The sequence below is a fragment of the Mercenaria mercenaria genome, chromosome 1, assembly GCF_021730395.1.
Source record: "Mercenaria mercenaria strain notata chromosome 1, MADL_Memer_1, whole genome shotgun sequence".
Classification (NCBI taxonomy): Eukaryota; Metazoa; Mollusca; class Bivalvia; order Venerida; family Veneridae; genus Mercenaria; species Mercenaria mercenaria.
This window is the reverse complement of record NC_069361.1, coordinates 45,082,416-45,106,731: the sequence shown is the minus strand read 5'-3', so window position 1 is coordinate 45,106,731 and position 24,316 is coordinate 45,082,416. Positions and strand designations below refer to the sequence as shown.

The 24,316-nt window shown below is 34.2% G+C and overlaps 1 protein-coding gene across 1 annotated transcript; it reads left to right on the top strand.

Annotated features, from left to right (window-relative positions):
• The first annotated feature begins 2,447 nt into the window (after positions 1-2,447).
• On the top strand, positions 2,448-23,943 carry LOC123540276 (protein MEMO1-like). Its single transcript, XM_053546111.1, has 9 exons — positions 2,448-2,616; positions 8,408-8,489; positions 8,856-8,924; positions 9,657-9,769; positions 11,219-11,330; positions 12,304-12,446; positions 13,619-13,695; positions 16,466-16,570; positions 17,643-23,943. Exons 1-9 carry the CDS (start codon positions 2,544-2,546, stop codon positions 17,778-17,780), a joined length of 912 nt encoding a protein of 303 aa, XP_053402086.1. The 5' UTR covers positions 2,448-2,543; the 3' UTR covers positions 17,781-23,943.
• The last annotated feature ends 373 nt before the right edge of the window (positions 23,944-24,316 follow it).

Genomic DNA, 24,316 nt, shown 5'->3' with positions numbered 1-24,316 from the left:
ACTTTTTTTATTATTGGTCGTAGGGAAAAATCGAGACTGCTTTTCTGTGGTACAACATGCTTACATCGAATTGTTAGGTGTATTTTGACCTATCTCTACCTGGTAAAGAGTTTTGTGCGGACTAATGTTATATAGATTTTATTTTTTTAGGATTAACTTCCCTTTGTTGTTACTATAAATAACTTATATTATAACTTTTTTATAATTGTCCAAAAAATCCATATGAAAATACAGGTGCTAGTCTAAAGAAATTTGCTATTTCGGGCATATGGGCATATATTGTGACATTATGGCACTCTTATTTATATTTATAGATGTTATGAAACAATCAACAACTGTTGGTTTTTGTATATTATGCAAATTTTAATCCAAGTGTTTTGTTATAACATATGTTGTATATATAATACAATATTGTTTATACATCATTGACAGATATCAGTTCATTATGTTATTCTGCAGTCGAGAAAATTAGGGGACTTTTATGGCAATACTTCATTCACTTGTTTAAAACAGTGTCATCAAATAATAATTAGTGATTATTGATTCTTGTGACAAAGTTTTTTCTCTTTTTTTTTTTTTTTTTTTTTTTTTTTTTTTTTTTTTGTTTCAAATCGCTCCTCGCCCGCTCATAAATAGGTGGAATCCAAAAAAAATTTTTTTATTTCGCTCGCTTCTAAATTTTTGGAAAATTCCGATGACCAAGAAATCAATTTGGTGAGGCCTTACCGGGGATGGAGACAACAATGTTTTATTGCGGCCGGAAGGTTTAGACATCAAGATCAAGATCTTGCCGACTTAAAATAAAACTTTTCTTACCTAAAATATTTTCATAAATCTTATAAATATATAAGCGAACTTTAATTTATAGGTAACATTATACCTAATAGTGTATTAAGCTAATGTATAATTTAATAACGAAGTCTTTAATTTTATTTCCCGAAAATTTCTTATTATCCGTTTATATACAGATTGCATAGGATCATAAAATGGATGCATGCGAAATGTTTGTGCCATAAAAAAAAAAGAAGGAAAAAACTCACCCGTTTGCTCGCCGCTTCTTTCAAGCGAACAGACCGCCAAGAACTGAGCGGTGATTCGTTATACATTCACGAATAATTCATTCATGTTAGCAATTGAAATTTCATTGTTACTCGTTGCAATGTTGCTAGTGAACTGTTTGACGTTACTGTCATGTAAACGACGTTAAACGTAACTGACGTCATATTATCGGCTAAATTGGCCCTTTGTGTATTATTGGAGACGCGTGCTTTTCGCGCAGCCCGGAGCCAGGCTAGCTTTCTTTAAAGAGTTTACAGTTCTTCTTCTTCTTCCAGTTTACTGGCCATCTTCAACTGACAGTTGAACTTAATTGCCAGGTTAAATGCGCTAAGAGAATAGGAAAGAGTAAAAAGTGTGAAAGTATGTATAGTGCGATTAAAAACAGACAAAGACAATTAGATAAAGAGTTGGGACAGTTGAGCACGGAATGACTCAACTGAACCGGCTGACATGACGTCTGGTGGAAGACTGTTCCATTCCTTGATTGTACGTGGGAAGGACTGTTGACGATATTGTGTACGGCAGTATGGAATCTTGTAGGAGTGAATGCGTATGTTTCTGGTAGTGGAGGAGTTGTTTGAGATCAGCTGTGAGTTGTCTAGAGTGACTTTGTTGTTTATGACCTTGTAGAGCATGATGAGTCTGCATGGCCTCTTTGCGTCGTTCTTGGAGAGGTTTCCATTGTAGGTATGCTAACATGTCTGAGTACTTTTTTTATCCTATTTATAATTATAACATAGCCCCACCCCATCGCTATCTCTAATTTAGCATATGCCATGGAACTTATTTGGACCCGCCCAATGTTTGTTTAATCTTGCCTAAAATGCGTTTGTTAATTTCTATGTTTTGTTAGTAAGTAATTTGTATTTAATGGCGTCGGATGTAATTAAGTAAGATGCTCATACTAGACAAAAACCAACTTTCCATTAACTCGTCATTGTCAAAGAATTAATGTAGGCCTACAATTATTTCCTTAGCTTCAGCAAACCGGAACCCAGCGTTTGTATGTGGCCGAATGTGGTGAACAAAAGAGCATAAAAATCAATTGACAAAGCAAAACATATAGAGAAAACGACACTGGGACCTAATCAATCTCGTGGCAAAAACACCACCGGAGTTCAAACCGATGGAAGTTGATTACAAAGTTCTACAGTCTTTCAGGACAGTGAGAGGTCCCAGGCTCGATTCCCGGTCAGGGCTGAAAAGTGTGACTATTTCACCCAGTAAGATAACCATTGTTTTATTACATATACCAACAAAAAAGATTTACGCATTTTTATCAAAGTTTTGATAAGCAAAAGAAAAATTGTGTTTGAATAAATGGACCGGGTGTAAATATAAGTGCCGCAGATTGTCATCACTAGCCTGTTTACAAAGACAAAATTGACACATGCGCATAGCGAGAATCTAGTACTTCCGCAATAATAATAAAACAATAAAGCCTTTTTTCAATAAAGTGGTTTTCGTACTGATTCTAGTTAATTATGTCACGAAATAGACGTGAAACTGCTCAAGTCAGACGAGCCACTCATTCTGGCAGTTGGTATACCGATAATGGTAAGGGAACAATCCGTAAAAGTTGATTTTTTGCGAGCGTGCAGAATGGGGGACTGTCTCAAAGCAGCTTTTTCACATACCTCTTTTTCGGGGAAAACATCAAAATTATTTTTGTCTGTCAGAATAATTGTTACCGACCATGTCAAACAGGCTATTGAGGCAACCGAAGTACTGGACTTGGTCATTTTTTTTCAGCATCCTCCATTAATTTTGGTCTTTGTTTTTGTTTTGCCTCGGCTGTATGAATCGGAAGAATCAAAATTTACAATTTTGGTTTGGCAGTGGCTAGGATAACATAAGTATTTAAGACTCAAAAAGAGGCATCAAATATATGTTACGACATGTAAACTTACTTCTAAATTTCACTTAAAATAGCGATTTTTCATGCCTGCTGTATTATTTTTTGTGTTATCGATCCGCCATTTTGCAGGCTGGTATTAGTGGTAACATTGCCCGATCGGGCTTTCGACATAAAAACTAATATTTCTTGAAAAATAGTAAAGATATTTCTTTCAAACTTGGTCCATTTATTTAGCATTTCATTTGACACAAATTAAAATAAAAATAACTTGGTTGCCTTCAGTTTTGGTAGAATTATTTCCCCTTTTCAGATTTTTATGACGCATAATTTTTGAAGTCCAAACAAAATATGTTCTAATGCAAAGTTTAAAACAAAAAAGGGTTCAATGGCTTTCTAATGCTCTCAATTATTGCGCTAGTACATGAATGTATACATTTTACTGTGCTTTCACTAACAACGTTATAGAAACATGTTAGTTGTAAAAAAAATGTTCATACATCTGCACTAGAAACAAAGTATTAACCTTAAATACATAGAATAAAGGTATTGGCGCACAAGTTTTAAGCAATAGAAAACCGTTAAACCCTTTTCTGTTTTAAAAATTGAATTAAAACATAATTTTTTTGGACTTCAAAAATTATGCATCATAAAAATCTGAAAAAGGGAAGTAATACTAACAAAACTGAAGGGAACAAAGTTATTTCTATCTTAGTATGTGTCATATGTTATGCTTAATTAATGGATCAAGTTTGAAAAAAATATCTTCATTATTTTTCAAGAAGCATTAGTTTTTATGTCTAAAGCCCGATCGGGCAATGTTACCAGCCTGTTTTGGGTTAGGCCTAAAAAATACAATTTTTTGTTTCCGGTAAAGTGCTCAAAAAAATTAGGGTAGGTAGGTTGGAAACTTTTTTTCGGGGGGAGGTGGGGGGGAATTTTTTTTATTAAGGGAGACTTTTCGGAAATTATTTTTGTGTCAAAAAATGAATACAAATAAGGGGGTTATGCCTTTAGAGCATCAGTAAGTTGATTTCTGACATCACTGGCCATGTTTTAAGCATAAAAAGTGCAGTTTTGCAACTTTTTGTTAAAAAGTTGAAAAAGATATTCTCCAAGGCCATAAAAACATTTAGGGTCGGGCCAAAAATTTAGGGTAGGTCGAGATACCGGAAACAAACAATTTTTTTTTTACGCCTTAGTTTAATCTTTAACAATATATTAATGGCTGTGCGCGAAAATAACGTTGTCATCCTACTTTTTTTTTTGACATTTTTGTGTTCAATATGTTTTGCAGCAGCATCCAAAAAAATTCCAGCCAGCAATTTAGCAGCCTCTTCCTGGCCCATATCATGGCATACTCAGTTACTCTACTGATTGCTGAGTAGCATTTGCAGTAAAAGGTTAAAATAAAAAGGGTAGAGCAGTTAAACGAAGCAACAAAATAGATCAGGGGAGATATGAGGGTAGATCAATGTTTGCGAATGTTAGTGAACTGTGAGTTGTTATAGTTTGTAATTTAAGAAGAAACAGATGCTGTTGGAGGATAGCAATGCCCCTGTCCCCCTGTCCCCCTCTCCCCTACAAGTCAAGTACAAGTTTCATAAACATGGCCTGATGTTTATCTGAGCTGGTACCCTCCATCTACAATGTCTACATTCCATCTTTGTTTGGACTTGTGTCAGCTGATAAAACAAATGTAACGATAAAAAAGCAAGTGTATATAGCTATGTCTTCCAGTGGTTCATATATATGTTTTTATGCACAAACCTATGTTCAGGGTCCCTTACAATGGAGTTCATTGTTTACCACATAGAAGGTCTTACAAGTGCACAAACAGAGAGGGGTACGTTTTCTCATTTAGAGAGGGATCCGATATGCATGCACACCGTGCCAATGGGAGTAACATTTAGCTACTTTCTGAAATTCATACCACAAAGAATAGCGTAATAAGTTTCCTGTCACAATTCTTTGATGGGAGATGTGTTGAACTCAGTGATAACTTTTTGTTAAATGCATATACATTCATCATTGCTGTATTATAAAAAGTATATAAATGTAGTGCACTTTAAGTTTTTATAACCGTAATGTTTGTGTCAACAAATTATGTCATACATTGTACACATAGATAGCAAATTCAAAATTTAAACTTACTTTTCATTAAAAAAAGTAGAACTATTTTATTACTATGCAACAATAGAAATTGCCTGCTGCACAGTAAATGGGCCAAATGTGTTAGCATCAAAGTCAAAAATTAAAGTTAAAGATTTCTAACCTGTTAAGCCTTTTTCATGAAGTTATATGTTTTAACTTCATGAAAAAGTAAAATAATAGATAACTTTTTGCTGGTTTTTGTTTTTATACATCATTTTCTATCAGTGGTTGGGCAAGGGGACGGACGTTACATGGGAATGTAAAAAGCTTGTTTCTGAAGCTGTTTACTGTCATTGAGATGAGAAAATTCACCAAATCAATAAACCAGTACATCTTTACAAGAAACTTATAAAAAATTTGCCAAAAATTGAAAAAAAATAAAAAAATTGTTATTTTACCTGTCGAAGCAGAGAAGGAAAAAAACAGCCATACTCATATTTTTCCTGTTACCATTTATAATATTATACTTAATTGGATAACAACCTTTTAAATGAAGACACAAGATCATCACTTATTAAACAATTCAGTTTTTTGTATATTTCGTTTTTATTTAGGCTTCAAAACTAGTAAAGAGAAACTGATGGCAAAGGGGGACGGACGTTACATTATGAGGGGACGGACGTTACACTAATTATATACATTTGTTTATCAAGCTTTAATGTGGCTCTGCTGAATAAAAACAGATTCTGTTAATGTTAAACCTATCTAGATGAATGAAAAATGATACAAAGTAATAAAATAAAAAGAAATATGCTGAATTAGAGTCTTAAAATATGGAGGGAAAAAGAAAACAGTATTTTTTAATCAGGAAATTGATAGTGTTCGTCCTATGTATTCACTGACTTAATGAAAGGTGTTTCTAAATTTTCATTATTATGCAAATGTCATTCAATAAAAGATATGTGTGTGGTAATGGTACATCTTACTGCTAGAGTTAAGTAAATTAGGATGGATGTTACAAATTCACCATAATTTCTAACAATTTTTTTTTGCAAAAACTATGTTGAAGCATAAAACAAAACAAAATAGAACAAAATGAGAAAACGTATTAAAATATTTCTTTTCATGAACATGTAAATGATATGTATCATATAATATCATACACTTTTAAGAAAGTGACAGTAATCATCATCTCAGCACAAGAAGGGGATAAGAGCTCTGACATCAAACACCGAGGTGAGGAGGATCATTTTGTTTCACTTTGAATTTCACAGATTCCACTATAAATCATATTAATATACATAGATTAAGAAAAATCCCTTAAGTATGTAATCTGAAAGTAATGCTGAAAATACATTTATATAGACAGTATTTTCTATTCCCCTGTTTTGGGGATTGAAGGAAGGATCCATTAGGAGGGGGAAAATATACTGTAATAACAAATACTATTTGGGTCCTTAATATGAGTTTGAAAAAAAAATACCCTGGACCCTGTACAACAGTTGGTACATTTATTAAAATATCTGTGATTCATTGCCATGACACATCAGATTTTGTCTATGAAATGATCATAATTTAGACAAAAAATTTATTCAATTTAAGGGTCTACACAAACCATATGGCCATTATTACTGGCATGAGCCTGGATCATAAAATTAGTTCAACTTAAAAGAATTTCACACATTTAGTCCCACTCCTAATCTGCATATGACAGCAAGCTCCTCCCCTTTCTCAGTTTTTCAAAAGAAATCACTTTGTATATACAAGGTTCATTAACGAGTCAGTGTTTTTACAAAGACTAGGTATGGATCCAGAAATGTATATACAGGGTCCAGTTTTATGGCACCTTGTATAACGCTTAAGTTTTCCCAAAGTATGTGTTTATACAAGACTCGTTAAGAGGGTAAGTGTTGTTTTTAGAATCTTACAAGGATCCATAGATATATACATGTATAAACTGGGCCCAGTTAAGTGGGTCCATTTTATCAGTTTTGTATATTTTTCTCATGTTGTTTTTATAGCCAACTGTTGTTCCAGCAGGGGTCTCGTTACATGTGACATATTATTCTTTTGAATAATGTCCTCATATTTGTAAATAAATGTTTCATTGGGAATGATTTAACACACACCATCTTTATTTATCAATATATAACCTACAAAAAGTTACTGATGAATAACAAAATCAGAATATATGAAATATTCAATTATCACAATTTTTGTAACATCCGTCCCTTTTCTGTAACGTCCGTCCCCCTATTTTTCAGATGAAGATGATACAACATCATATAATTCTAAATGAATCTTTTTATTTCTTTATTACTTATTGATGCATGTCCTATCAAACAGGAGTTAATTTCATTTAAATTTCCTCACATAGCATAAAAAACAAAGATTTTTGCTCTAATTTTCAAGTTTTTTTCTAGTTTTCAATTTAAAATACTCAAAAGTATGAAAAAAAAAATTTTTCAACATTGCTTTTGATAATTTCATACTTTTTACATACTCTTGTGAAATAATAGTATCAGATATTACCATCAAAGCATGAAAACAATGCATTTTGTACAAGATTAAGAAAAGCATATATAGGGGGACGGACGTTACAGGGACGGACGTTACACATAACTTTTGATATTTCGTCATTTTTTTCCCAGCAAGGCTGCAAATCAATTTATTTTTCATTTTTTCATGATAGGTATGTCATTAAGCATATATGAAAGTAATTAATATCAATATATTCATATTCAATTATAAAATAATAGTGGGGGACGGACGTTACACTTTTTTTCACGCAAATGGTTTTTTGAGTGCTTAAATGGACTTTTTTACTAAAATGTCCATTGATAAGTGCTGCAAGCATTTTTTTCATATTCTACAAATACATAGTAAGACAGTGAGCAAGAAAATTATTTTGAATATGTAAAATTAAGACATTTTGTGTTCAATTCAAAATTTAGCATTTTTGTTAAAAACAGTGGTGTTACACGAGTCACTCTTTATTATCTTATTTATAAAAATGTAATGATTTCAGTGATCATCAATGTTATACATCATTTTAAAGCTAATAAAATTATCTGTTTAAAGGTATTCAAATCAAACTTATATTTTGTTATTTGAAAATACTGTAGCATTTTTTGAAAAGTGTAAAAATCCAATGCTAACGCATTACATGAAAAAACGGCCTATTTTCAGCCATAAAATGGCTTTCAAATTTTTTTTTTGGTTGATTATGTGATTTTTTTTTAATGCAGCATTTGAATACTAATAAGACACATTGAAAACAGTTTTAACAAAACTTGAAACAGATGTTCCTCTATAAATAAAATGCAGTTACATGTTTTTTGAAAAAATTGGCCCATTTACTGTGCAGCAGGCAAAATGTTATGTTCTTGCATATTTCAGCAAGTGAATTAAACAGTCAGCTGAGTGGATGGTTAACAAAATGTGAACGTGTTGATGCTCCAGTAAGGGCTCTTATTGCTCCGTAAGTACATTTCTGTTTTATGCATTAGCCTCATGTGGTGGAGACAGTGCGAGGCCATCCCTGCATGCAAAGTCATTTTGTAAGCACTTATTAACTACTGTCATTTCCTCATACATGGGTTATGTCTGAATAAAAGAAAACAACAAGTTCACACTCCAGACTTCACTCCTTTCACGGGTTTCAGTTTCTTTTAACCATTTATTTCACTTTCAAATTTTGAGAAAGAGGGATCAGTTAACACTGATTTATTGATAGCTGCCTTTGCCAAATTGGTATATTATGCTGAAATAGTGTTTTATGTCATAATGTTATATAGACAACAGTCTTATTGAACAATGCTATATTTAGAATTGTGTATTATTTCAGGCATGCTGGTTACTATTATTGTGGTTCCTGTGGAGCACATGCATACAAGCAGATGGATCCAGCTAAAATGTGGGTGCAACTTGTAACGCTTACAGGCTTACTTTGATAAATACCATGCTCTCTGCTAATGCCTACAAAGGCAGTAAACCAATATACCCGGTGAACAAATTTGAAAGAATATTATCTTTGTCAGAGCGACAACCCCTAGCACAACAGATAAATGTTAATTTTCCACACAGTGTTGACCTACTACACATTCTGTACATGTAAAATTCTTTCATTGTCTAATTATGCTTACAAAATACATGTAAGCAAACAGTTGAATTTTTGGAAAAGTTAACCAAAGTGGCTGCTTCTTTATTGCACTGTTTAATGTCAGTTTTCTGTTATAATTACTACCAAGCCACTCTGGTTGCTAAGCTGTGAATACATTATCTTGAATATCTAAGTGTTGTATTGCAGCTACTGAAAATATGACATTGAGAGTTCATGAGGTAGTGATACAAAATTATTTAATGTACTTTGAGCTTGCATGTAAACAAACAAACTTTCTTTTTATTTTATGCTTTTTTGGTTGTTTTCCATTTCGTAGTTCTGAAGTTTTCATACATATTTCAGGCCAATATTTCAGTTATTCTCTGCAGAACATACAATGACAGAGAATTCATTACAAGGAAATTTAGACTAAAAGTAACTGACATAGTTCTCTTGTATAGCAGGTTGGTGAAATTAACACAATGTAAACCACAGTAATAGTTAGTAATCCACTGAAACACACGTAATAAACTAAGTACATTTCAGAAAGCGTGTGTTCATACTTGGGCCATCGCATCATGTGAGGGTGTCTGGATGTGCCCTTACAGCTACAGAGAAATACCGCACACCTTTCTATGATTTGATTGTAGATGCAAAAAGTAAGTACATTCAGTTTCAATAAAGAATCTCTTTCATTCAGAGCAGTTTGGATGGAAATTTTAAAGTGGTGAAAGAATTTGAAATAAGCAACTAGGATTAATCCAGAGTATATTAGGAGATTTTTCATTAACTTGTTCCTGTGTTGTCAGCTAAGCAGTGTGTCTGATGCTTGTCACAAACTTTGTCAGAATGGAGCGTCTAAACTTTGTAACTCAATATAATTAGATTCCAAGTCATGTGCATAATGGGAAATAATGATATATTTGGAGATTTTTCATTTTTAGCTGGACTTTTCGAAGAAAAAGTAAAGCTATTATACTTGCCCCGGTGTTGGCGTCACCGTTGGTTAAAGTTTTTGATAAAGTCAAATATCTCTGTTACTATCAAAGCTTTTGACTTGAAACTTAAAATAGTTTTTAACTATCAAAGTCTTCACCAGGAGAAACAATCCCCATAACTCTGATTTGAAAATTGACAGAGTTATGCCCCTTTTTAACTTAGAATTTTTTGGTTAAAGTTTTATAAAAAATTTACTGGCAAAGCTCTAATTCAGAGTCAAGCACTGAAAAAAAGTCGAGCGTGGTGTCTTATTAACACATCTTGTCATATCACTTATTCCTTGCATTGTAGGTATTTAATGAATACTTGTAAACTAATCAATGTATTTGTTGTCTGTCACAAACTTTGTTCAAAATGGAGGTCCTAAATCTTGGATTTTTTTGTTGTTGTTGATTTTGTTTTCAGAAAAATTATATTCAGAGTCACCTTCATTACTTGGTCCTTTTTAAGTCCTTTTAGAGGCATATCTCTAGAACTATTGGATGGGATTTTCAAATTACTTCTTATAAAATGTCCACCATCTTAATACTATTTAATCTACACATGACCCAGGTTACAAAGTCCAAGGTCAAGGTTACAATTTCAGGTGAAGTACTTATATTTATTTTGTGCGCTCAGTATCTTCTAAAGCTGTGTAAGGGTTTTCACAAGACTACCATCACTTGTTTATGTTATCAACCAAGGTCACTACATCACACTTTACTCTGCTGACTTGAGATATTACAGCTGCACGAGAACATTGTGTACTCAACTCTTCATACAGTTTCCATCCAGTTAAAATGGAACTTGGTGTACCTCATCAACATTATAAGGGCATGCACATATCTGTTGGGACTCTCACGTCTGTTGGTTTTATATGGAGTTATGGCCCTTTTTGATGTTCAAGTCTTACAACTGTATCTGCACATTGTAAACTTGACACCTCTTACATTTTCTGTCCAATTTAAATTAAGCTTAGTAAACATCAACATCGAATAGACATGCACTATTTGTCTGGAGTGACATTGTTAGATTTCTTATAGTTTTGCCCCATTTTGATATTTTGTAATAATATTGTATCAGTTATTTTCTTGGGCATGTTTCATACAATGTTATTTTTTTTGTTTCAGTAAATTCTGAATTGAATGGTGCTGGTCCGTTTGAGGTGATGAGTATAGACACAGATGAAGATGAACACAGCATTGAAATGCAGCTTCCCTACATTGCCAAGGCTATGGAAAGGTGGGACATCTTAGCTTTCATTGAACTTTTCACTAGAGTCACTGAGTTCGATCCTCGGGCAAGGCATATGTTCTCCGTGCCAATTTGATAACAGACATTGTTAATTTGTGTCTAAAATCACTTGTCCTCCACCTTTGATCCACTATGTGAAAGTATTAGAAAAAAATTGCAAACTTTATTTTTAGAAGATTCATAGTTTACTAGGTGATATTAAAATGTTTCTGTCAGAAATCAGTTCCCTCTCAAGTAATCAGACTAGATCAAGAGAACTGAATTTGTACATGTGGTAAAGGTGTCCAGCTGGCTTACTGAATGATACAGATTATACAGGTGAAAAATATGGCCTCTAGAGATACAGGTTCTGCCTGATTAGAAAATGTTTTTCCTCCTTGGTAAAAACTACCTCGGTAGCCTTATGGTAGAGTGCCCACTTGGAGTGCAGTACGTCATTGGTTCACTTCCTGACCAAGTCCTACCAGAGGCATGAAAAATGGTGCCACATGGCGCTCAACAGTAAGACGACTAGGACTGGTCATCCCTGTGTCATTATAAGATGACTGGAGGGGTTATCATGTCACATGTCATTAGCATGATATTCCTGTGAGACAACACTTCCAAAGTTTGACAGTGTGCTCACTTCTAGAAGTAGACACCGTCATATATATGACTGAAAAATTGTTGAAGAAGACACTAAACTCAAACACACGCACACTCCTGTGTAAAAATAGAAAGTCATACAAAATTAATGCTAGTGAAACGAGAAAGAGACAAATTGTAGGTACATTTACAAGTTTGTAACCATCAATTTTAGGTTTGAGTAGTACCAGATTTTTCAGCTGTTTTAAAATCATGTATTACACATTCTTAGTAGTTCTGTTTGTATTTTAATACTTAATGTGAATTTATGATTAAATTTAGTCTTTCAGTAGCAAAATAACATGAAAAGTACTGGTAAGTGTTTTTCTATTTTTAGTCGCAAAGGTAACTTTACAGTGGTCCCAGTCCTGGTTGGGTCACTTACCCCGGAGAAGGAACAGATGTATGGAATGATTTTCGCTAAATATCTTGCTGACCCAGAAAACTTTTTTGTGATATCCTCAGACTTCTGCCATTGGGGTAGGTAATCACTTCTGATCAGTTGTAAACATTAGAATTTTGTAAATTGAATTAATGATCAGTGGTTTGTTATTGATATTGATAAAGTGTAAACATTGAGATGCTGTAGAAATAAAACCAGAAGATTCTTTTCATAACAGCTGGCAGAATCTGCAATGTTAAGAAAATGAAATGAGTTACGAAAATGATTATTTCATTCCATAGAGACTGATCATTTTGATTAGACCAGCAGAAACCCTGTTGGGCAACCAATTCATGAACATGATCCTTGATTTATATTCTTTAATGTTTAAAATCTGAAAAACCATCAGAACAGCAAATATTCAGTTGCCATAAGTTGTTTTTCTGCAGATTTATGATAATGAAATTTGACTACCGGTAAGTGCAGAATGCATGTTCATACAGTTTAATTACAGTCTGTTTTAATTGAATAATCACATAGCAGAAAGGAAATTTATCATTTCAGACTTAAAAGGTTGATTGATATGGGCCAAGAATGGCCTTAGATGTTTCCCGAAAGGACTAATATTCTCTGTCAAATTATAGTTAAAAGTAGAAAGATTTTTCTTCATCTGTATTAGTGTGTAGGTGTAAATATTTCTTTCATCTGAGGAGGGCTTCAGGAGCCATCCAGCTGGCATGTGGAAAATTGTAGGTTTTACAAGGGCACCTGTAGAAAATTGGTTGTTCTATAAACTTTAGGTGCCTGTGGAAAATTTGTGGTTCTACACAGACACCAGGTCCTGTAGAAAATTGTGGTTGTACACAGGCGCCTGCAGAAAATTAATGATTCTACTTGGGTGTCAATCCATACCTGTAATAATGTGTAGATGGACACCTTCCTTGAATTAAGTCAAGTACTCGCCATTCGACCATGATATTGTTGGTGTATCTTAAAACTGAACCACATTGATTGTCTGATTCTTGGAAGAGCTAAATTTGCCCTGGGCAGACATTAACTTAAACTGTATGTATATGTCTGTTATATGTTGTATTAATCTTAATCTCAAACAGGTGAGTGAAATTTTCAAATTGTAGCATATAAAATGTCCACCAGAATATGCAGTATGTGTTTAGCAATACATGGCTTATATCAGTCACTTATATTGACTTATTTTTATCAGTCTTCACGCTTAAACTTTGCAAAATGTATTTATCCTGTTATATTGCAGGACAAAGATTTAACTACACATTTTATGATAAAAGCCAGGGTGATATCTGGAAATCTATTGAAAGTTTAGATAAAATGGTAAGTTGTTCATACAAATATTTGTTAGTTTTGCAACTTGTAAAACAGATGCAAATGTTCGTTTGTCAAGGGAAGATGTTTGTTCTTGTGGAGCTGCCAGTAGTCTTTTACCTCACATTGGTTTAGTAAAGTGCTTTATTAAACTGCTGAAGCTATAAATAACAGAAAAAAAACAACTTTTGCGACAGCTTCAAAAGAAGGTACTTGACAGCATCTTGGACTCTCATTGAACATTATCTTCAACATAGAATTTACCATCAGAATCATGCTGACATTAACTCATTTTAGTTAATGTGTATCTAAGAATATAGAGCACAAGACTGATTTCTCAAGTTCACTCCCTGAGTGTACTCCTTGATTTTAAGCTTGACTATACGAAGTATGGAGAGCTGTCCTACTCGACCCGCGTCGGCGTCCTTCCGCGTCCGCACTTTGGTTAAAGTTTTGATCCACTTTCTCTTTATCTCTGTAATTACTTGATGGATTTGTTTCAAACTTAAAACAGTTATTCCTCATCAACACCCACATCAAATGGCATAAGGGCCATAACTCTTGCACCAATATTTCTTGAATTATACCCCCTTTTGACTTAGAATTTCAAGTTAAAGTTTTGGTGCACTTTCACTCTATCTCAGTTATTACTAAATGGATTTGATTCAAATTTAAAATAGTTGTTTCACATCATCACCCACATCATATGACACAAGGTCCATAACTCTGGAACCAATTTTCCATGAATTATGCCCCCTTTTTATTTAGAATTTCAGGTTAAAGTTTTGGTGCACTTTCACTTTATCTCTGTTATTACTAAATGGATTTGATTCAAACTTATAATAGTTGTTCCACTTTATCGCCCACATCATATGACACAAGGTCCATAACTCTGGAACCAATTTTTCATGAATTCTGCCCCCTTTTACTTAGAATTTAAGGTTAATTTTGATGCATTTTCTCTGTGTCTCTTTTGTTACAGAGAGGATTTGATTCAAACTTAAAAAAATAGTTGTTTAGCATCATCATTCACATCATATAACACAAGGACCATAACTCTAGCACCAGTATTGCATGAATTATCACCCCTTTTTACTTAGAATTTCAGGTTAAAGTTTTGATGCACTTTCACTCTATCTTGGTTATTTAATACTAAATGGATCTGATTCAAATATAAAGTAGTTGTTACACATCATCACATACATCATATGGCACAAGGTGCATCACTCTTGCACCATATTTCATGAATTATGCCCCCTTTTTGCTTAGAATTATACTTATTTAATGTTTTGATAACTTTATCTTTATCTCTCTTATTACTTAATTCCTTTGACACAAACATAAGCTATTGTCCAATACCTTCAACCACATTGGAGTCATTAAACACTCCAGTGACTGCGCTCCAGCTTCCTCAGATGTGCCCATTTTCACTATCCAGCATTGAAATAGTCGAGTGCGCTGTCTCCTGTGACAGCTCTTGTTTTGACAGTTATGAGGCAGTATGTAGTTTTGGGACCTCCGTAGCTAGATGCCATTATGGCTCAATCAAATCACTTGTCTCACTTAGATTTCAGCCTCTCATGATGCTTTTGATGAAGCATCTAACATATTGTGAATTTGATGGCTTAACTAGGTCCCACTATGCCAGAATAATGCCAGAAATGTAAGCCTTTGGACTTCTCCATCATGTAAAACTTTAAGCGTGAGCCATTTGAATCTTCATGTAGTCAAGGCTTAGCTCACCTAGTCAAATGCCATGGGAGTTTTAGATCACTTGGAGCCCATTTCTGACATTTCTTTAATGAAACAATTGTCAACATTTAACTCCTGAATGTTCTTAGGTCCCAGTTCCAGATTCCGTAAAGTAGGGTCATCATGCAGAATTGGTAGCATGGCAAATCAAAGGAAAAGTTTTAAAATTCCTCAGAACCACTGTTGACTGATTTATAAAATTTATCAGAAATGTTTTGTGACCCTACATATCCTTCAGATCAATTGTTTCATTAAAAACAGTCCAGAGGGGCGGAAGTTACTAGGTCATGGTCAAATCAGAAAATGTTTTTACTGAGTATGGGTCCAATTTCAACATAATTTAAGATAATACTTGAGTTATTCTACTAGATCATGTCTAATCATTCTGTTTTGTTTTAAAAAAAATGGCCTCCAGGGGTGGGACTAGTTTTAGCTATATTATGGCTATATGAAAAACTGCAAAATCTTTTTGCTGGACTGATTTCAGAATAATTTTACAGCAATGTTAGGTGACCCACCACCAAATTCTTTCAAATTGTTCTGTTTTGTTAAAAAAATTTGGTTGCAGGGAGCAGGATTAGTTTTTCCTATACGGCTATATGTAAAAATTTGAAAATCTTCTTTTCTGAATCTTCTTACCCGATATCAAAATAATTTGTCAGCAGTGTTCCTTCGGTAAGCAACTAAAGTCCTTCAAAAAAACTTGGGAGCAGAGCTAGTTTTCCCTTGTATATGGCTTTTTTGAAAACTTTGAAAATCTCCTGAACCACTTGCCAACTTTTAAATAATTTCACAGCATTGTTCCTTGTTCCAGAATTACTCAATCGAGCTATAAATGTTAGATGAGCAATCTAGAAGAGGGAATTTCGGCAGTGGTTCGAAATCGAGGAGTACTTTGGTTGGGTCAGTAAAGTGCCATTGCATTGCTAAAGATAGTTGAAAAGTTGTGCTAAACCCATCTAAAGCACTCATAGTGCCAGATTACAAATGAAATATTTGTCTATACATTATACAATATGTTTTTCAGGGTATGGATAAGATCGAGAAGTTAGATGCAAAAGGATTTAACGAATACTTGAAACAGTATCAAAATACAATATGTGGCAGATATCCTATTGGTGTTCTCTTACATGTAAGTATATTTCATTTATTTCTGTAAAGTATAACACATCAGTCTATAACCACAAAGTTATATATTATAATAAAGTAATCAAGCAGGAACCAGGATTTGAACCTATATCATCATGGCAACAGGACTTAGCAACAACAGTCCCAACCAGTCTGAAAAGAATGCTGATAAACATCTCAACAAAATTCTGCAGCAGTTTCATGTTGTAAGAAATCCAAAAACGTTTTCAAATAATTCATTATTTTGATACCTACCTGTTCTCGCATATTTGTTCTAGCCACATTATTCAGTTGGTAGTATTTGTAAACAGATCATGGGGTAACATTTTGCAAGCTCATGGAAAGAGCATGTGGCTATGAAATACGGTGAGCTTCCTTCCAGAAAGTGGAACATTGTCTGAAATATGTACATATTTTAAAGACATGATACAGTTAAACGTTTGACATCCTCCTTTGAGATCTAGAGAAGTCATGTTTCTTGCAGAAAGCATGCAGTGCTTTCCTTACTGTATGTTCGTCCCCACATCCATACAGTTGGTTTATCAAAATCACCTTTTGTATGCAACTGATAAGTGAACTGTATGGATCCAGATCAGACTGTGCAGGCTGATCTGGATCCATACTGGTCACAAATCACTAATGTTGGTTTTCACATAGTGGCACTAATTTGTTGTTTGAAGATAATCAAGGATCACAAGAAACTGACTTACAATGAAAAAATGTTCAAATGGGTATCTCAAACGCATGAGCAATGGTGGTGACTTTAAATAAGCGCACAGACAAAATTGTCTGATTTGCTCAACAAATGTAAGGGCGAGTTGATGTAGTGGCATGTATAGAAAAGAATTTAATTACACATATGCTGTTTTAGTCAGGCTGTATATAAGATGATTGGCTATGTTTCAAACTGTAAGAAGTTGAACGTACAGAATTGTTTTATGTATGTGTGTATTAAAATTATACATGGGGTTTTAGTTCAGGCTAACCATCATACTTCACAAAGTCTTAGTCCAGTGTGTTGACTATATGTATTTCTGTGACACAATCAAATAAAATACAATGTCTTTCATTTGTAGACCATAGAAGCGATGAGAAAGGTGAGCAATGGATACAAACTGTCTTTCAAATTTCTTCAATATTCACAGTCGAGTAAATGTTCAAGCATGCGAGACTCGTCAGTCAGTTACGCAGCAGGTGTGCTCATGATGTATTGACGATGGCTGTAAGTAGGGAGCAGGAACTACATCAACCAATGTCGCATTTTCCGGAGGATTTATGAATCTGCCATGCATATTTTTCCATTTCAATGTTCATTAGCTATAACTGAGTTTACTGGTGTAACCAATTAATTGAATGGAAAACATTTTCAAGATGATTTTTCTGTATGTATAGGTAAAATGCAAAACAACAGATTATCACAAAGTCTTGCCAACAGACTGTTTTTATTTCTTTTCAATTGTCTTCTTTAAATGAAATAAATGCTTTAATGTAAAATAGTAAAAAGAAAATCCAGTGCAGAATGTATTTATGCCGAGGAACGGACAGTAATCACTGTCAGTCTGTATGTTATCAAGTTCATCCATCATAAACACTGCTTCAGCTATAAGTTTTAAAACAATTCAAAAGTTTTACTTTAGTTCAAAGCATGCCGAGAAAATGTGTCGCCCATAAGAATCGGGTCATTACCGTGAATGTCTCCGGAAATGGCCTAACCTTGAACCACAGGCTAGGGCACTCCACTTTGGTGGCACTAGTCAGATACTTGCCAATCCTTTTGTAACTGTTAAAAAGACCTCTCAGCGTAAGCCATTTGTTTTGTTATTAAGGTAACAAAGAGTTTATTTTCAATACAAGTACTGGTCAGACAAAAGAAACAATACAAGTATTGGTCAGACAAAAGCGACAATCTATTTACATGTAATGGTTTTCATCAATCTCGTATATGTTGATGAAATGTCAAACTTCATTAGATCATGACCATCAAACCAGTCCTGTTTCTCAAGAGAGCTATTTGTTAAGAACGATAGTTCCGTCACTAAAACGTTTTACCACATGCATAAACAAGGATAGTTCAAAACACCTTTTTTGATATGTGTAAATGTAATTTTAGACTTGCTTGAATGTTTTAATTACACCCTTTATTACTATAGGCATGTGTTAACAATTTTGTATAGTGAAACATTGGTGGCTCAACCACCTGGACTCACTCAAGCAGTTCATATGGCCCAAGGCCATTTTCCTTTGTTAACTCAAAACTTTGTATAACGCGAGTATTTTTGTGAATTCTTTTGCAACCTTGAGGGATCTGTATTTTACTATATTGTTTTTATCAAGGAAAAAAAAAAGCTGTTCATGCAGACCCAATAAATGGATTGATTTCTTTGTATTTTGAACAGTTTCAGTAATTCTGCACTTTATCTCCTCACTGTGTCACCATGCAACTCTGTGATTATTTAGTATTGCATAAAATGTTAATCGTATGCTGTGCAAGTTTGGAATTGCTTCCACGTTTTCTACCAAGCTTTTTTCCTATTGTGTATTGTGTATTGTATACAATTGTTCCATCTTTTCCCATTTAAATGGTTTTACATCATCTGTTTTTTTAATTCTGTAAAAATATATGAATACATGCATGATCTTTTTCATCACAGCATGAATGAGTGAATTTTTTTTACTAGTAGATCTTCACCCTGTAGCCATCATCTATCAGGAGACAAGAAAATGAACATTAAAATTTTGTGATAAAAACACATGTGATACTGTAGATAGAACAACATTCATGGTGATTTTATTTTTGCTGACATTTCTCTTGCAAGAAACTATTGAATTAACTGTTGTTAATGTTAAGCAACATTTTTCTTTTTCAAAAATAGATATAAGCACAAATTGTGGCAGTTGTCTATCAAATTGCGAAATAAAATCACATGAAAGTTACTCAGTCTACAATAAAGGGTACTTTATAGAGTAATTGAAAGCATATTGCAATTGTTGGTTTTTTTTTTTAGTGACAGGTGAGCTTTTGTGATCGCGCGGTGTCCGTCGTCCGTCCGTGCGTACGTAAACTTTTGCTTGTGGCCACTCTAGAGGTCACATTTTTCATGGGATCTTTATGAAAGTTGGTCAGAATGTTCATCTTGATGATATCTAGGTCAAGTTCGAAACTGGGTCACGTGCCATCAAAAACTAGGTCAGTAGGTCTAAAAATAGAAAAACCTTGTGACCTCTCTAGAGGCCATATATTTCATGGGATCTTCATGAAAATTGGTCAGAATGTTCACCTTGATGATATCTAGGTCAAGTTCGAAACTGGGTCACGTGGGGTCAAAAACTAGGTTAGTAGGTCTAAAAATAGGAAAACCTTGTGACCACTCTAGAGGCCATATTTTTCATGAGATCTTCATGAATATTGGTCAGAATGTTTATCTTGATGATATCTAGGTCAAGTTCGAAACTGGGTCACGTAGGGTCAAAAACTAGGTCATTAGGTCTAAAAAAAGAAAAACCTTGTGACCTCTCTAGAGACCATATTTCTCAATGGATCTTCATGAAAATTGGTCAGAATGTTCATCTTGATGATATCTAGGTGAAGTTCGAAACTGGGTTACGTGGGGTTAAAAACTAGGTCAGTAGATCTAAAAATAGAAAAACCTTGTGACCTCTCTAGAGGCCATATTTTTCATGAGATCTTCATGAATATTGGTCAGAATGTTCACCTTAATGATATCTAGGTCAAGTTCAAAACTGGGTCATGTGGGGTCAAAAACTAGGTCAGTAGATCTAAAAATGGAAAAACCTTGTGACCACTCTATAGGCCATATTTCTCAATGGATTTTCATGAAAATTGGTCAGAATGTTTACCTTGATGATATCTAGGTCAAGTTCGAAACTGGGTCACGTGCGGTCAAAAACTAGGTCAGTAGGTCTAAAAATAGGAAAACCTTGTGACCTCTCTAGAGGCGATATTTTTCAATGGATCTTCATGAAAATTGGTCAGAATGTTTACCTTGAAGATATCTAGGTCAAGTTCGAAAGTGGGTCACGTGGGTTTAAAAACTAGGTCAGTAGATCTTAAAATAGAAAAACCTTGTGACCTCTCTAGAGGCAATATTTTTCATGAGATCTTCATGAATATTGGTCAGAATGTTCATCTTGATGATATCTAAGTCAGATTCGAAACTGGGTCACAAACTAGGTCAGTAGGTCTAAAAATAGAAAAAACCTTGTGACCTCTCTAGAGGCCATATTTCTCAATGGATCTTCATGAAAATTGGTGAGAATGTTCAGCTTGATGATATCTAGGTCAGGTTCGTAACTGGGTCATGTGCGGTCAAAAACTTGGTCAGTAGGTCGAAAAATAGAAAAACCTTGTGACCTCTCTAGAGGCCATATTTTTCATGAGATCTTCATGAAAATTGGTGAGAATGTTCACCTTGATGATATCTAGGTCAAGTTTAAAAGTGGGTCACGTGCCTTCAAAAACTAGGTCATTAGGTCAAATAATAGAAAAACCTTGTGACCTCTCTAGAGGCCATATTTTTCAATGGATCTTCATGAAAATTGGTCAGAATTTTTTATCTTGATGATATCTAGGTCACATGTGCTCAAAAATTAGGTCACTATGTCAAATAATAGAAATAATGACGTCATACTCAGTTGAACACTGGGTCATTTGGGGATAGGTGAGCGATTCAGGACCATCATGGTCCTCTTGTTTAATTGTGCACTTTGAAACCTGAATTGTATAACAGGGTTGTCTTGGTATAATTGTGAAGATATTTTGTGAAATGAGAGTAGAAACAAAGACAAGTCTTGTATTTTCTAATTTTAGATCAAGTTTTATTATTTACCTACATGAGTGTTGTTGATCTCGACTGGTTTGTCAAGTTACTGTCACATCACCATCATCCTTTGAACTGCGGTGAGGGTTGGGTAACACAACTAACTCATTGTTATACAAACCTCCAGGTCAACATACTAGTATATTCCTTGTGTATCAGCCCAGTCACGAGATTTTTGCCATAGCTGGCAAACATTTAAACAAACTGTATTTGAAAAATTCTCTTTACAACAAATTCTGTTATAAGTGCATCACTTCTTAAAAAAAGATTTCAGATTTGTGGTTCATCAGTTCTCAGTTAAAAAAGGCTGTGCTTATAAAAAATGTTAGAATAAACTGTATATTTAAAATATTTCTATATGCCTGAAGAGAAACGTGATGGCGCTGGTTGTTTGTCTGTCTGTCTGTTAGCAATTTACTTTCTGCTCAACTTGAGAATGCTTTGACCCTCAAACTTGATAGGCAGATTATTTGTGAGCAGTGGATGACCCCTGTTGATTTTGTGGTCAATGGGTCAAAGGTCAAGGTCTCAGTGACTGCTGTTCCTGCTCAGTATGATGAAGACTTGAGAATGTCTGCACCTGTGATCCTCAAACTACAAGGAGTCACATTGATCATGTGCAGCAGATGACCCCCTACTAATTTTGAAGTCATTAGGTTAAAGGTCAAGGTCACACTGACTGGTGTACAACATGCACATTCACCACTGACCCTGCATATTCTTTGTCAAAGGTCATGGTCACTGTCATGCTAAAAGGTAGGATAAACAATCATTTTCTCCGTATCTGCTGATTTACCTAAGGTTTTATTCAACACTAAACTTAAGAGCTGTCTTGAGGCGCATATTGCTCTACACAGTGGTGCTTTTGTAATACGTTTGGGTACAAATTATGGGTATGGCATGTGAATCTCTCACAAAATATTATTTTAACAGCAAGATTTATTATTCCTATACAGAGAGAAAATCAACCATTTTCCTGACAAAAAAGATGTATGCTTTTTCAAGGAAAGTTCACTGGGATAGCAAAACACATTTTAGTTGTGTTACAACATTTCAAAGAACATTCATCAATTTTGTTTGGCAGTAGAGTAAGCTGTTGTTTTGAGTCAGTGCTTAAATTATGTCCCATAACTTTTTATGCAGGGAAAAGAATTTTTGGAGAAAATAAATTTGTCAGTTAAAACTTGCAGTATAAATTCTGAGATTTTTTTCTCCTTTTCATAATGCTGTGTGCACTCAGTGTTGATAGTGAATGATTACCTCATGAAAAATGAAAAGTGCCAGTACTTATGATTTTTATGTCTGTCTAGAGAAAATCAAGCGGTATTATGGGTGGCATTGTCTGCCTGTCAGCAAACATTTTCCATTTCTGGACTATACTGTCAAAGATTAATAGTTATTTCTTTCAAACTTGGCGCCATATAACCTATACTGTGTTGGTGCGCCATAAAACCCAAATAAATAAATAAATTACGCTGCTGACTAAGCAGCCTTTTGAGGAGGATCCCTGCAGTTTTTGAAGTCATTTGGTCAAGGTATCGGGGAGACTTGCCTTAATTTCTGGGTGTTTTTTTTTTATAAGTCAGAAAATACAATAGCTACAGCTTTCAAACTTTACACATTGACCAAGGTACCACTTAAGAAAGTTCCCTTTTAATTTAGGGTCTTTGAGTCAAAGGGGTCCCCTCTTTCTTTTTCTTCTTTCTGTTCAGTTAATCTTAGTATCCTACATTCACACTGCACTCCCTCCCCATCCCCCACCCACTCCTCCAAAGTAATTGTTGTTTTTAATGCCTATTTTTACTACTACTCTGTCCTTTCCTGTTTGTGGACCGTATTATGCACCATAAGGCAGAGCTCTTGTTACGTAAGTGCAGCAACAGACTGTTGTCTTCTTCCTTTTGTCATTATTTGAAAATTTTAGATAAAATGATGCAGAACAAAAATAAAGACTGATTAAAATTACACTGGTTTAAGGTTAGCATTTATTAACAATCTATGGATGTATGTAGATGGATATTGACAGTTTATTTTATTGTTGTCATGTAAAGGTACATTTTTTAACAGAGATGTGTGTGTTTTTCGTTATTGCCACAAGTTAGACTTGTGCAATCATAGAAGTCTATTATTGAAAACGTCTTTCATTGGCATCGCAAGTTTTTGATGCTGTAGTTGTTCACAGTTCGGGTAAAAAAATGAATATTTCAGCTTGCGAATTCTGTTATATTATACTGTTAGTTTCGAAACTCACAAGATTATGTAAAAGGACCCTTTTACATTTACACACAAATTAAAATGTTTTGAGAGAACTTCCAAGAAAAGGGTGAGTGAGTTTCAAATGTTCCTTCATTTGTTTAAATTTATGCAAGGAGTATTTTGTAGTTTAATCGAGCTTAGTATTCGAGTTTCATACGTCTATGGTGTTGACTGGTAAATACATTACATGTACAGTCATGTAGTAGGAGTAGATTATAAAGCATGGATGTTCAAATTACATTTCAATTTTGCTTAAATTGCAATAAATATATAAAAAAAACAACAGTTCTTGTCTATTTGTCTTTCTAAGTGCCCTGTAAATAATAATAAGATTTTCTACAAGATTGATACCGATTAATTACAGAAAAAAACATGGATGAAATCGGAGATCGCTATGCTATTCCACTACATAAATGGTGACAGAGGTAAATAAAACCCAAGATAATGCCCAAGTGTTTCTTTGATGGTCTCCCACTACCATTTAAACTGACGTCTTCAGCAGACTCTCCTCAAAATCATAGTAACCAATATTGAAAAATTCCTAGCCTGTTCTTTAATTTCGTCTTTATGTTTAAACGATTGGTACCAATGCTTGAACAGTAGATCTACTTCATTAAAAATTTATAAATGTCACACGTGTATCAAGTTGATCCAGA